This window comes from Saccopteryx leptura, chromosome 3 (genome assembly GCF_036850995.1).
Source record: "Saccopteryx leptura isolate mSacLep1 chromosome 3, mSacLep1_pri_phased_curated, whole genome shotgun sequence".
Lineage (NCBI taxonomy): Eukaryota > Metazoa > Chordata > Mammalia > Chiroptera > Emballonuridae > Saccopteryx > Saccopteryx leptura.
The window spans coordinates 167,495,146-167,510,989 of record NC_089505.1 but is presented as its reverse complement, the minus strand read 5'-3'; the positions used below and the strand labels follow the sequence as shown (position 1 = coordinate 167,510,989).

The 15,844-nt window shown below is 38.5% G+C and overlaps 1 protein-coding gene across 5 annotated transcripts in view; it reads left to right on the top strand.

The window, feature by feature from the left end:
• Positions 1-15,443, top strand: part of RPAP2 (RNA polymerase II associated protein 2) — a 97,979-nt gene extending 82,536 nt beyond the window's left edge. For 2 of the 5 annotated variants that reach the window (XM_066376799.1, XM_066376796.1), the window contains exons 12-13: positions 1,624-1,773; positions 13,729-15,442. In XM_066376799.1, coding sequence (XP_066232896.1) covers positions 1,624-1,765 — 142 coding nt within the window. In that variant the 3' untranslated portion in view covers positions 1,766-1,773; positions 13,729-15,442. Of the gene's footprint in view, positions 1-1,623; positions 1,774-9,158; positions 10,882-13,728 lie in introns of those variants that run through there. The other 3 variants (XM_066376798.1, XR_010750285.1, XM_066376800.1) reach the window with 3 other exon arrangements.
• The last annotated feature ends 401 nt before the right edge of the window (positions 15,444-15,844 follow it).

Below are 15,844 nucleotides of genomic sequence, written 5' to 3'. Positions count from 1 at the left end.
ATAGGGACTATACTGCTTAGTGCTTTGTGGCTTCCGAAGCCCTCTTCCCTGGTCACTGCTGGCAAAGGCGGTCTGTAGAACCCAGTCGCCAAACTCAGTACAATGCTTTTCTACATCAGATAGGTCCTCCAGTTCCACTCAGCCAGACAGCGCCCGTCATTGGGGCGCCATATACCTCCCCTAAAAAATCCCAGCAGTTTGTTAGTAGCATCTTTAGCAATGCTTATAACCAATTCTTATTATTGACCAAAACCATAATAAATTGATAAAGCATTATGATCCTGCCTCTGTTTCATCTGTGCAAGTATGTACAAAGAAAGCTCTTGCTGTGGAGATCACATGGAAATTCAGCAAATGCCTAGGAAGCAGCAGGCTGGGAGAGTGGGCATATAGTCAATTGCTATTAAGTAATAAAACAAATTAAAGTAGGTGAGCTGAGGAATCTGAAAAACAAAGATTATACACAGTCCTTATTCAGCTTTAAATATAAATTACTTTGGAGATAGAAGCCAATCATAATTCTTCTGAATGAATTGTTCATAAAGTTATAGTATAAGATTTTTCAAAGCTCAGCATCTTTCTTGATATATTATTCATTATGACTTTACAGCTTGTCAAAACAATCCTTCATTTTTTTTGTACTCATAAGCCTGGTTTCTAGAGAAGATAATTTTAAAAAGAAAACACAATTATTACATGACTTTCCACTGGATTATTAATGTTTAGAGGTACACAGGAGCTATTAGAGTATTTATACCACACCTTATTCCAAAAAGGATTTAAGTCAACTTAAAATTTTTAGAAAGTTGCCTGACCTGTGGTGGTGCAGTGGATAAAGCATTGACCTGGAACACTGAGGTCGCCGGTTCAAAACCCTGGGCTTGCCTGATCAAGGCACATATGGGAGTTGATGCTTCCTGCTCCTCCCCCCTTCTTTCTCTCTTTCTCTCTCCTTTCTCTAAAAATGAAAAAAATCTAAAAATATAAGTTCAAAAATAAAAATTATGCTTACTAATATTTCAATGTAAATTATGTTTAATAATCTATTATATGCAATCAATCTATAGGGGTATTTATGAGAAATGGTTAAGGGAAAAAACAGTATTCCTTATAAAGTTTGTATTATGTGCTTAAGTGCCTTATAAGATGTAATTCATCTCTTTAGTGTTTTCAAAATAAAAATGTTAAGGTTTTATCTAAAAGGTAATCTTGTTTTTTTTATTTATTGTTTTTTCCAGGTGATATAATCGAATATTCAGTATAAATTTTCTTTAACGCAACTCTCAGCTCCAAGCTTCTTTGTAAGCATCCTTTCTCCAAGTGAAAGACTTCATTAATTTTTTTTTCTGAGCAGAATTTTGGTAGTTTTGGCTGGCGTGATAAAAAACATATTATAGATTCAGGTTTTTAGGCTTTTTTCTATACTTAGCAATATGTTTAATCTTCCCGTTTTTCTCCTGAGATTTCTCTTCTGCTTTTGTTAGTAAAGCCTCTCCCTGGGAATGTTGTTACATGAGAGACTTCATCTCTGCCATGACAAAACCCCTCTGTCATGTCGAAGATAGACGCTCCTTAGTCCTATCCATTTCATGGATGTGTACTTAATGTTTCTGGTTGTTTCAGACTGACCCCGATTCTTGGCATTCAGAAGCATTCTCAGGAAAATACAGTGTTTACACAGTTTGTATCAACCCTGCTTGAAGAATTAAAGTTAAAGAATGAAGACCTTGAAAATTTAACCATCATATTTAGAACCAGCTGTTAACCAGAGTGGTAAGCTGGATTTTGTTTGTTTTTCAATTGTTGCCTGTTTGGACTTTTTATTTTGGAAATGTAAAAAACTAAGTATAGACCTTATGATGCCTTCTGCTTGCTAAGCTTAGGAGAACATGACGTCCCTTAGTTCTCAGCTGACCGCTCACTTCCTGTTCACTCTTGTTACGTTGTGCCCATCCTTGTTGTATTCCTCCTGTACAGGCTTACCACAGTTAATTCTGTTTTTTGTAATCCTGGAAACTGCCACTGTCACCTTCTTACTCATACTCAGACCATTCCCCATGTCCCATCTGGTAAGTTTCTTTCCAGGAAGTAGCAACTAACTCCAACCGAACTACTGCAACAATCAGGACATCCTCATCCTACTTTCCTCTTCAAGGAAATCATCCCCAACCCAGTCAGTACCCTGGAAAGCTCATGTACAGATAAGCAGGTGAATGTGTAAGTCTGGCTTTGTTGAATCCTGACCCTGCTCCCAGATGCATAGCTCTCTCCTACTCTCCCAAGTTCTTTCCTCTTTCAGAGCTGCCCCTCAGAATGCACTCTCCCTCATCCTGTTTTAATCATAACTCTTCATCTCTTCCTCTCCTTGCTTCTCATTTCACATACTTGTAAGTGCTCAGATTTTTTTAAATTAAAGTTTAGTTGGCCTACAATATTAAATTAGTTTCAGATGTACAACATGATTCAACATTTATATACATTATGATGTAATCACCACACTATGTCTAGTAAACATCTGTCATCCTGCCAAGTTATTACAATATTATGACTATATTCTCAGTGTTGTGTACTACATCTCTGTGACTTATTTTATAACTGGAAGTCTGTACATCTTATTTCCCTTCACCTTTTTTACATATTCTACTTCTCTCCTCTGTCAACCACCAGTTTATTTGCCATTTCTCAGTTTATTTTTGTTTGTTCCTTTGTTTTTTAAATTTCACATATGAGTGAAATTATGTGGTACTTGTCTTTCTCTGACTTATTTCACTTAGCACAGTACTCTATAGATCCATCCATGTTGTCTCTAATGGCAAGATTTCATTCTTTTTTATGGCTGAGTAGTACTACATAGTGTGTGTGTGTGTGTGTGTGTGTGTGTGTGTGTGTGTGTGGTCTACTGGAAAGTTCTGTCCGTTTCTATCACAAGTTTCGACACATAAGCACGTTTATTTGGCGCATGTGTGCCTCTATTTTTATCACTTAATATGTATACATACTGACGTAGAAAATTAACTAAAACAAAGTTTAGAAAAGAGGCCGGCGATGTTCAATAGGAAGAACATCATACTGCATCATGGTAATGCCAGGCCACATGCTGCTTTGAGGACTCGTCAAAAAATTGCAGAACTAGGCTGGGAAATTCTGTCACATCCACCATATTCCCCGGACTTAGCACCCTCTGACTACCACTTGTTTTAGTCCTTACAAAATTTTTTGAAGGGCAAAAAATTCAAAAATGAAGAAGATATCAAACAAGCACTGGTTCAATTTTTCGCATCAAAAGATAAAACATTTTTCAAAAATGGGATATACAAATTGCCCTCACACTGGCAAGAAATCATTAATAATAATGGCAATTATATTATTTAATAAAGTTTATTGACGGCAAGAAAATTTTGTATTTTGTTTTATTCCAAAAACAGACAGAACTTTCCAGTAGACCATATATATATTCCCCATCTCCTTCATTTATCTATCAGTGGACACCTAGGTTGTTTTCTTGGCTATTGCAAATAATGTAATGAACATAAAGGTGATTATATCTTTTCAAATTAGTATTTCTGTTTTCTTTGGATAAATACGCAGAAGTGGAATTGTTGGATTGTATGATAGTTCTATTTCTAATTTTTTTGAAGAATTTCCATATTGTGTTCCGTAGTGCCTGCATCAATTTACAATCCCACCAACTCTGCATGAGGGTTTCCTTTTCTCCACATCTTCTCCAACATTTGTTATTTGTTGACTTTTTTTTTTCTTTTACAGAGACAGAGAGAGGGATAGACAGGGATAGGAACGGAGAGATGAGAAGCATCAATTATTAGTTTTTCATTGCACGTTGCAACAACTTAGTTGTTCATTGATTGTTTTCTCATATGTGCCTTGACCGCGGGCCTTCAGCAGACGGAGTAACCTCTTGCTTGAGCCAGCGACCTTGGGCTCAAGCTGGTGTGCTTTTGCTCAGACCAGATGAGCCCGCGCTCAAGCTGGCGACCTCGGGGTCTCGAACCTGGGTCTTCCGCATCCCAGTCCGACCCTCTATCCACTGTGCCACCACCTGGTCAGGCTGTTGACTTTTTGATGATAGTCATTCTGACACCTGTGAGATGGAATCTCATTGTGGTTTTGATTTGCATTTTCCTGATGATTATGATGTTGAGCGTCCTTTTATAGACGCTGGTTATCTGTCCTCTTTGGAGAAATGTCTATTCAGATCTGTTCATTTTTTAATCTGGTTGTTCTTTTTTTTGGTCAGTTTCATGAGTTCCATATATATTTTGTATTAACTGTATCATATATTATATATCATTTGTGAATATCCTCTTCCATTCAGTAGGTTTTCTTTTTATTTTTTGGTTTCCTACCCTGTGCAGAAGCTTTTTAGTTTAATGAGGTCCCATTTGTTTATTTTTGCTTTGTTTCTCTTGACTAAGAAGACATATCCAGAAAAATATTGCTAAGACTGATTAGCAATTTTTTATTCAGATCTTAATATTTAATTCCTTATTTTGAGTTTATTATTGTATAATGGTGTAAGAGAGTAGTCCAGTTTTCCCAACAGCATTTATTGAAGAGACTCCTTTCTCCATTGTATATTTTTGCCATGTCATAGAGTAATTGAACAGATAAGTGAGAGTTTATTTATGGACTGTAGTCTGCTCCACTGATCTAAGTATCTGTTTTTGTGCCAGGGTTATAATGTTTTGGTTACTATAGCCTTGTAATATACATAGTTTGAAATCAGAAAGTGTTATAATTCAATTTTTCTGTTCTTTCTCAATTGCTTTGGCTATTTGGGGTCTTTTGTGATTCCATATAAATTTTGGGATTATATGTTTTAGTTCTGAGAAAAATGCCATTGGTATTTTGATAGAGACTACATTGAATCAGTAGATTCCTTTGGTTAATACAGACATTTTAATGAATTTAATTCTTCCAATCCCAAAGCATGGTATATCATTTTATTCATTTTTTTGTGTGTGTCGTCTTCAATATCTTATAGTTTTCCATGTACAGGTCTTTCACCTCCTTGGTTAAATTTATTCTTTGGTATTTTACTCTTTTTGATGCAGTTGTAAATGGGATTGTTTTCTTAATTTCTCCTGATTGTTTTAGTCTATAAAAACATAATGGATTTATGCATATTAATTTTGTATCCTGCTACTTTACTGAATTCATTTATTCTAATAGATTTTTGGTGGAGCCTTTAGGGTTTGCGATATATATTATCATGTCACCTGCAAATAATGACAGTTAACTTCTTTCCAAAATTGATGCCTTTTATTTTTGTGTGTGTCTGGTTGCTTTGGCTAGGACTTCCAATACTATGTTGAATAAAAGTGGTGAAAGTGGGCATCCCTGTCTTTGTTCCTGATCTTAGAGAAAAAGCTTTCAGCTTTTTACCATTGAGTATGATGAGTTTGTCATATAGATGACCTTTATTATGTTGAGGTATATTCCCTCTGTACCCTTTTGTTGAGAGTTTTTGTCATAACTAGATGTTGAATTTTGTCAAATGTTTTTTCTGCATCTTTGAAATATGATTTTTATACCTGGTTTTGTTGATGTGGTGTATCATAGTGATTATTATAGATGTTGAACCTTCCTTGAATCCCTAAAATAAATCCTACTTGATTTATTGTGTGACCTTTTTAATTTATTGTTGAATTCGATTTGCTATCATTTTGTTGAGAATTTTTGCATTTGTTTATTAGGGATATTGGCCTGTAATTTTTTTGGTACAGTATTTGTCTGATTTTTGGTATCAGGGTAATGCTGGCCTCATAGAATGAGTTTGCAGTTCAGTTTGAGAAGGATGAGTATTAATTCTTTAACTTTTTTGTGGAAGTCACCTATGAAGCCATCTGGTCCTAGACTTGATTTGTTGGGACTTTTTTTTTCTTTCTATTCTGAAGCTGGAAACGGGGAGAGACAGACAGACTCCCGCATGCGCCCGACCGGGATCCACCTGGCACGCCCACCAGGGGCGACACTCTGCCCACCAGGGGGCGATGCTCTGCCCCTCCGGGGCGTCGCTCTGTTGCGACCAGGGCCACTCTAGCGCCTGGGGCAGAAGCCAAGGAGCCATCCCCAGCGCCCGGGCCATCTTTGCTCCAATGGAGCCTCGGCTGCGGGAGGGGAAGAGAGAGACAGAGAGGAAGGAGGGGGGGTGGGGTGGAGAAGCAGATGGGTGCTTCTCCTGTATACCCTGGCCGGGAATCTAACCCGGGACTTCTGCACGCCAGGCCAACGCTCTACCACTGAGCCAACCGGCCAGGGCGAGACTTTTTTGATTAATGATTAAATTTCATTGTTAGTAATAGGTCTATTCAGATTTTCTGTTTCTTCCTGGCTCAATGTTGGAAGGCTATTTGTTTCAAAAAATGTATACATTTCTTCTAGGTTGTCCAATTTGTTAGCATATATTTATTGTTCATAGTATTTTTTTTTATAGAGACAAAATCAGAGAGAGGGATAGACAGGGACAGACAGGAACAGAGAGATGAGAAGCATCAATCATTAGTTTTTCGTTGCGCATTGCAACACCTTAGTTGTTCATTGATTGCTTTCTCATATGTGCCTTGACTGCGGACTTTCAGCAGACTGAGTAACCCCATGCTGGAGCCAGCGACCTTGGGTCCAAGCTGGGGAGCTTTTGCTCAAACCAGATGAGCCCGCACTCAAGCTGGTGACCTCGGGGTCTCGAACATGAGTCCTTGGTGTCCCAGTCCGACGCTCTATCCACTGCGCCACTGCCTGGTCAGGCTCTTGTTCATAGTATTTTTTAATGATCACCTTTGTATTTCTGTGGTGTCAGTTGTCATTTCTCCATTTTCATTTCTGACTTTATTTGGGCCCTTTTTTTCTTGATAAAGCTGGCTAAAGGTTTGCCAATTCTGTTTATCCTTTCTAATAACCAGGTCTAGCTTTATTGAGCTTTTCTATTTTGTCTTTTTTTTTTTTTTAATTTTCATTCTGATCTTTATTTCCTTCTACTTACTTTGGGTTTGTTCTTAATTTTCTAGTACCTTCTGGTATAATGTTAGGTTTTGTATGTTGGGAATTTTTTTGTTTCATGAGGCAGGTCTATATAGCTATGAACTTCCTCTTAGAACTGCTTTTGCTGTGTCCCATAGTTTTTTGGAAATTTGAGTTTTCATTTTCATTTAGCTCAAGGTATCTTTTGATTTGCTGTTTGATTTCCATTTTGATCATTGGTTGTTTAGTAGCATGTTGTTTAGTCTCCACATGTTTATAGTTGATTTCTAGTTTCATTCTATTGTGGGAAAAGATGCTTGCACTGATTTCCATCTTCTTGAATTTACTGATACTTGCTTTGTGGCCTAATATGTGATCAGTCTTGAAAGATATTCCATGTGCATTTGAAAAGCATGTGTATTGTGCAGTTTTTAGATGAAATGTTCTAGAAATATCTATTAAGTAAATCTGGTTGAATATGATGTTTAAGTCCACTTACTAAATTTCATTTTTCTTTCGTTTTTATCAAGTGAGAGGCGGGGAAGCAGAGAGACAGACTCCTGCATGCACCCTGACCAGGATCCACTCAGGAAGCCCCCTATTGGGAGATGCTCTGCCCATCTGGGGCCACTGCTTCAGTGCTCGGCCACTGAGCTATTTTAGCACCTGAGGCAAGGCCATGGTGCCATCCTCTTGGGGCCTCAAACTATTCAAGCCATGGTTGCAGGAAGGGAAAAGAGAGAGAAGGAAGAAGGGGAGGGGTGGAGAAGGAGATGGTCACTTCTCCTGTATGCTCTGACTAGGAATTGAACCTGGGACCTCTACACACTGGGCTGATGCTCTACCATGCCAACTGGCCAGAGCCCACTTATTGAATTTCTGCCTGAAAGACCTATCCATTGATGTAAGGGGGGTAGTAATGTCCCCTACTATTATTGTATCACTGTCAATTACTCCCTTTATATCTGTTAATATTGCTTTATGTACATATTTAGATGCTCCTGTATTGGGTGCATAGATATGTATGATTATCATATCCTTTTGTTGGAATGGCCTTTACATAATGCCCTTCCTTGTCTCTTTTTACAGTCTTTGTAATAAAGTCTGTTTTGTCTGATAAGTATTGCTACTCCAGCTTTCTTTTCATTTCTATTTGCATGGAATTGCTCTTTCCATACATTCACTTTCAGTATCTTTGTGTGCCTTTCAGTCTGAAATGAGTCTCATATAGGCAGCATATAATCATGGGTTTTTTTGTTTTGGGGTTTTTTTTTAATTCATTTAGCCAAACTATTTATACTGATAACATTCTTCTCAGAACTAATCCACTCTTGACTGGATTATTTAGTCTACTTACATTTGAAGTAATTATAAATTGATATGTACTTACTACTCTTTTATTAATTTTTGTTTTTATAGTTCTCTGTTCATTTATTTTTGGCGTACTTTCTCTAGTTTTTTGGTTGTGGTTACCATAAGGTTCATACATAGCCACCTGTTATAACAGTCCGTTTTCTAAAAGTGCTCCATTTTTACTCCCCCTCCATGCTCTGTTTTTGACAACGTATTTTAGATCTTTGTTTTGTGTATTTTCTAACTATTATAGTTATGGTTAATTTTTGCTACATTTGTCTTCATGCAGCTTTTTAAATGGCTGGTTTGGTGTGTCTATTATACATTTGCGCCCTGGCCGGTTGGCTCAGCGGTAGAGCGTCGGCCTAGCGTGCGGAGGACCCTGGTTCGATTCCCGGCCAGGGCACACAGGAGAAGCGCCCATTTGCTTCTCCACCCCTCCGCCGCGCTTTCCTCTCTGTCTCTCTCTTCCCCTCCCGCAGCCAAGGCTCCATTGGAACAAAGATGGCCCGGGCGCTGGGGATGGCTCTGTGGCCTCTGCCTCAAGCGCTAGAGTGGCTCTGGTCGCAACATGGCGACGCCCAGGATGGGCAGAGCATCGCCCCCTGGTGGGCAGAGCGTAGCCCCTGGTGGGCATGCCGGGTGGATCCCGGTCGGTCGCATGCGGGAGTCTGTCTGACTGTCTCTCCCTGTTTCCAGCTTCAGAAAAATGGAAAAAAAATAAAATAAAATAAATATACATTTGCCTTACCTATGAGATTTCTTTCATGTATTTTTTTTCTTATCATGGTTTTCACTTTTTTTTTTTTTTTTTTTTTTTTTTACAGAGACAGAGTCAGAGAGAGGGATAGACAGGGACAGACAGACAGGAACGGAGAGAGATGAGAAGCATCAATCATCAGTTTTTCATTGCGACACCTTAGTTGTTCATCGATTGCCCTCCCACACGTGCCCTGACCACGGGCCTTCAGCAGACCGAGCAACCCCTTGCTGGGGCCAGCGACCTTGGGCTCAAGCTGGCGAGCTCTTTGCTCAAGCTAGATGAGCCCGCGCCCAAGCCGGCAACCCCAGGGTCTCGAACCTGGGCCCTCTGCATCCCAGTCCGACGCTCCATCCACTGCGCCACTGCCCGGTCAGGCTATGGTTTTCATTTTCTGCTAAAGAATATCCTTTAACATTTCTTGTAAAGCTGGATTAATAGTGATAAACTCCATTTGTTTTGCTCGTCAGGAAAATATCCTTCAACTCTGAATGCTAACCTTGCTGGGTATAGTGTTCTAGGTTATTTTCTTTCAGCATTTCAAATATATCATGCCACTCTCTTCTGACCCGTAAAGTTTCTGCTGAGAAACTAGTAGCTGATAGCCTTATAGGATTTCCCTTGTATGTGACAAGTTGTTTTCCTCTTGCTGCTTTCATGATCATCTTTAATCTTTGCCATTTTAATTAGTCTTGTTGTGGTCCTCTTTGAGTTCATCTTGCTTGAAACTCTGTGTGTCCTGAACTTGGAGGTCTGTTTGTTTCCCGTATTAAGTTTTCAGTCATTACGTGTTCAGATAAACATTCTGCTCCTTTCTCACTTCTCCTTCTGGGATCCCTGTAATGGCAATGTTTATGTCCTTGATATTGTCCTAGAGATCCCTTAAACTTTCCTTGTTTTATTTTTTTATTTGGTACTATTTTGCTATTCTGATTGGATGAGTTCCATTGTTCTGTCTTTCACATCACTAATCCATTCTTCTGTGTTATCTAATCTGCTGATTTCTTCTAGGGTAGTTTTCATTTCAATTACTATACTCGTCAGCTATGATTGGTTCTTATATTTCCTAACTCTTTGTTCAACTTCTTCATTCCTCTCACTTTAAAGTTTGGTGAACATGCCCATAGTCATTTTTCAAATTCTTTATCAGGCAAGTTATCTCCATTTCATCCTGGCTTTTTATCTGTATTTTTGTTGTTGTTCCTTCATTTTAAACATATTCCTGGTTTCTCATTTTGATTTTGTGTTTGTTCCTGTGAATTACATGCAATAACTATCGCTCCCAATCCTGAAAAGGTGGCCTGTGTAGATGTGACGTCTATGTAGACTATTGCCTGGTTTGTGGCAGCATGGTTGGAATCAGGATGGGTATGTATTATAGTGCCTGGTGCCAGCTGCCTGGGAGGAACAGGCTTGGGGTGGGATAGCCTGGCGCACACGTATGCATGTAGTAGCTCCTTGGTCTGATTGTCCATGGCTAGAGTGGGGTGCTGGCCGGGCAGTTTAGTGCATGCATGCCTGGGTGCTCTTTTACTGCCACAGGAGCAAGATCTGGGTGAGGCAACACCCTGTTCAACCAGTTGTCTGCAGCCAGAGCTGGGGTCTAGGCTAGGCAGCCAGGGCACACATCACAGCACCCTTTTGGTTTCACTGAAGAAAGCTCTGGGCACGACGGCCAGGAACACACTACAGCAGGCTCGCAAGTCCACCAGACCACCTGCATAGAGCTTCTTGTGCTATCCGGTGGAGGGAGAACATAAACAGTGGCACTCACTGGTCCCTCTGTCCCAGAGCACTCTCCTCTCGTGATTCCTGAACTTCTTTCTCCTTTGTTGTGCAGAAACTATTCAGTTGGTCCTCAGTTGTCTCTCAGGAGGAATTGCTGAATGTAGGTGTGTTCTTGATGTGTTTGTAGGAAGGGGCAATTTAGCTTCCTTCTGCACCACCATTTTGGACCCACCTGATAGGTTTTGATTTAATGTTATCATTGAAGAAATTTACCTTAAACTACAAATGAGACCCTCTCAGGGATCATTTTCTTTTTTAACTCGCAATTATTATGTAAATTATAAAAACAATACAACCTTGTTATAAAAGTTAAAATTAAACAATAAAAGTTTCATATATAGTTAAAGAAAAACTTGCCCCTCACCTCTGCCTTCAATCCTGTCTGCTTTCCAGAAGCACACTTTATATAATTTTATATTTTAGTATTTGAATTTTTATTTCAAAAAAACCTTCAAGCAAATCTTTAAATATATGAAAAGGATATTTGAAAGAGGTATTTTGGCAGTCAAGAAAAACAAAGGGTTTAGGAGGGAGCTCAGCTTGGCCTTTGTAAGCATCAATTCAAAGGCCCTTCTAAGACTACAGTGAGGTTTTTTGGGGGTTTTTTTTGCTGGGCTTCAGATATAGAGGATTGAGTTAATCATACTCTTTAGTTCATAACAGTCTTTCTCCATTGGATGAAAGGTGTTTTTTTTTCCAGATAGACCGAAAACAAAGAATGTCTAACCAGAAGTCCTTCTAGACCTGCTTTAATGAATAAATAGCAATTTTTTTTTTTTTTTTTTTTTTTTTTTTTGAGAATCAGGGACAGACAGGAAGGGAGAGAGATGAGAAGCATCAACTCTTAGTTGCGGCACCTTAGTTATTCATTGATTGTTTTCTCATACATGCCTTGACCGAGGGGCTCCAGCCAAACCAGTGACCCCTTGCTCAAGCCAATGACCTTGGGCTCAAGCCAGTGACCATGGAGTCATGTCTATGATCCCACACTCAAGCCAGCAACCTCTGGGTTTCAAACCTGGGTCCTCTGCATCCCAGGCTAATGCTCTAAACACTGCACCACTGCCTGGTGAGACAGCAGTTAAAATTTCTTAAGTAGCATATTTAAAATTTGTATATAAACAAATGGTATTAAAGTACTTTTAAGGACTTTTCAGCGGCCCCTGACTGGTTGCTTAGTGGATAGAGCGTTGGCCTGCAGTATGGATATCCTGAGTTCAATTCCCAGTCAGAACACACAGGAGAAGCAAGCATCTGCTTCTCTTCCCCCTCCCCGTCCCACAGCCAGAGGCTCAATTGGTTCAAGCGTGGTTCCAGGCACCAATGATAGCTCAGTTGGTCCAAGCATGTTAGCCTCAGGTGCTAAAAATAGCTTGGTACTGGAACATGGACCCCAGAGGGGGTTGCTTGGTGGATCCTGGTTGGGGCGCATGTGGAGTCTGCCTCACTATCTTCCCCTCCTCTTAACCTTAAAAAAAAAAAAAAAACTTTCAACAAGATGTTTTAAATTCCTCTTATATTTATTTACATTTTTTATTTGTGTAAACCTTTGCCCAGACTGTATTAAAAGGAATTCTGAATGAATGAGGTCTTATGTGATTTTCCATGTGAGAAATGGAGATGGTTGTGAGTAGGCAGATGGATTTTTTTTCTGTTTGCATGATATTTTTAAGGTGTAAGTTCATTTGAACATAAAAATTTTAATGTCTGATAACCTTTGCAAGATTAAATTGCTACTAGCTGGTATATGTGAATATGCTTTCAGTTGCAAATAGGAAAAAAACCAGCTCAAACTTTTTCCTATGGCGGTATATTTATCTTCTGTTACTTAACAAATTACTCTAAAACATAGTGGCTTTAAACAACAGACCTTTTCTATCTCATTTTTTTCTATGAGTCAAGAATCTGGACATAGATTAGTTCTGGCTCAGAGTCGTGTGAGGTTGTGGTTTTGCTGTGTACCAGGGCTGTGATATCATCAGAAGGCCCGACAGGAAAAAGATCCCCTTTTCTAAGCTCACTCATGTGGTAGTTAGCAGGATTTAGTTCCTCACAGGTTGTTGAACTCAGGGCCTCAGTTTCTCACTGATCAGTGTCAAGAGACCTCTTATAGTTCCTTGCCACATGGGTCTCTCCATAGTGCACCTCACAATTTGGTGTGAGGCTTTCCTCAGAGCGAGCAAGTGAGGTAATTCCCAAAATGGAAGCCATGTTCCTTTTGTAAGTAATCTCAGAAGTGACCAGTCCATCACTTTTTCTGTATTTCATGAGTTAGAAACTAATCACTAGGTCTAGCCCACACCTAAGGTGAGAGGATTCTATAAGGGCATGAATACCAAGAGGCAAAGATCATTGGGGACCGTCTTAGAAGGTATCTACTATAGGTGGCAAATTGCTCAGTAGTTTCGAGCTTTATATAGAGTGTGGCAAAAGTAGGTTTATAGTTGTTCATATGGAAAATGATACAATAATAAATAATACAAGAACAAACGTTTTCCATACTCACAACTGTAAATCTACTTTTGCCCCACTCTGTCCAAGTGAGAGTCTTGAACTTCATACTAATTCAGGGCACCGCTGAACCAATCCACATGGCTACAGAAACACTATAAGCTAACACATTCATTCTGGGAAGGAATAGGGGGAGAGGAGGATTTTCTTATTGACCTAAATCCATCAAAACATATTCCTCAAGCTGTGTATGAACTTTGGTCTATCTATCCCACCCAACCATTATTGCTTCATAAAGAGGAAAAATGGAATGTATATTGGGAAAACAACACAGTATCTCTAAAAGCTGGTAAAGTATTTTCAATGTTTTATGCAGACTGTCCTTTTTTGCTTCACAGGTATAATCCATGAAGAATGAATAGAAAGTGAACTGTACACCATTTCTGGAATTCTAGCCCAATAATGATCTGGTGGTGACTGACACTAGCTTTGTTCCAAGAAAAACCTTTACCTTCTCAGATTTCAACCCCCCGCCTCCCCATCCCTGACTATAGGGAGTGACTTCCCCAGATAGGAGAGCCGTTATTCCAAAAAGAATGACCACCAGGTCCTCGTATCTCTGGTTGTAAGACATAGTATTTATATTTGGAAAAGGAAGTATCTTAAATTAAAATCTTAAAACAAATTAATATTTAAGAAATTAGATGACCTTTTTTTTTTCTGAATGATTCCAGCCATTGCATCACTTGACCAAAAAAAAAAAATTGATAAAAGTCCTCTATTTTGGCCTCATAGTCCAAACTCTAGATTCTAAAGAACAGTAAAGAGGTCAGTAAATGCAACTGAAGATCAAGTCCTTTGGAATTCTAGTCATTATTCTTTTAAAGAAGCTGACTTGGCTGTAATGTGGTTAACCTCACTAGTCCAAAACAGGAGTATCCCAGAGTTTTCTGGACTCAAGGAAATTTTTTTTAAAAGGAATCTCTAGTATATTTTTAAGAGAGACAATCTCTAGAATTTACACTGCTTTTTCAAAATGTATATTTAAGCATGCAAGTTAGCAGCAAGTCTTCCAGGGCAGTTAAGGGGGCCTCAGACAATTTGGGCAGCTTTACTCGAGGGACAAGAAACAAAACAGAATCTGATCTATACTCTGGGAATCTGGAAGAAGTGACAGCTGCTAAACGCCCAGCCATGTAAATACCAGAAAGCAGCCTACTACAGTGGGGAACACCAAAGTTACAAGCTCAGCAAGGTCACAGGCTACAGTATCAACATACAGGAATCAATTTTTTGTCTACTAGCAATGAAAAATCCAAAAATAAAATGAACAATTCCATCTACAATCTCACCAAAAGAATTAAATAGGAATAAATTTAAGAAAAGAGTACAAGACTTATACAATGAAAACTATAAAACAGAAATTAAAGAAGATATAAATTTATTCATGTTCATGAATTAGAAGATGGCAATTGTCCCCAAATTGTTCTATAGATCAATGCAAACCATGTCATTTTCCCAAAAAAGCCTGCTTTTTTGAAAAATTGGCAAGCTGATTCTAAAATTTCTAAGGAAATACAAAGGATCCAGAATAGTCAAAACAGTTCTTAAAATGAGGAGTACTTCCTGGTTTCAAAACGTATTACAAAGCTACAGTAGTTAAGACAGTGTGGTGTGGATATGAGTATAGGCATAAAGGTCAGTGGAACAGAATTTGAGAGCTGGAAGTAAACTCTCACATTTATGGTTGATTTTTGACTAAAGTGCCAAGGCATTTTCATGAAGAAAGGATAGTCTTTTCAACAAATGGTTCTGGGATGTTTGGTTATCAGATGCAAAGAAAAAAAAAAAATTTAGACCCTTACCTCCCACCATATGCAAAAGTAAATTCAAAATGGAACAGACACCTAAATATAAGAGCTGAAACTATAAAATTATTAGAAGAAAACTTACATGGCATTGGTTTAGGAAAATAATTCTTAAATAAGATCCCAAAAGCACAATCCGTAAAGGAAAATACTATATTAATAAGTTGGATTTTATCAAATTTAAAACTTCTATACTTCAAAAAACATCATTAAGGAAATTGATATACCACAGACTGAAAATATTTTCAAATCATACTTTATAAAGGATATATCCAGAATACATAAAATATTTTTAAATTTTAAATATAACTCAATTTTTAAATGTGCAAAGATTTGATTAGACATTTTAGCAAAGAAGATATACAAATGGTTTAGCATATTTAAAGATCCTCTTTATCACCAGTCACTTGCATTAGGAAACACAAGTTAAAACCAAAATTAGATACCTCATCACACCCACTAGGATGAATATAATAAAAAGACAAACAGTGTTGGAGAGATGTGGGAAAACTGGAGCCCTAATACATTGCTGGTGGTAATGTAAAATGGTGATTTGGTAAACAGTATGGAGGTTTCCCAAGTTAAATAGAAGTTTACCATATGACCCAGAAATTTCACTTGATGGTCCATCCCAAAAGAAATGAAA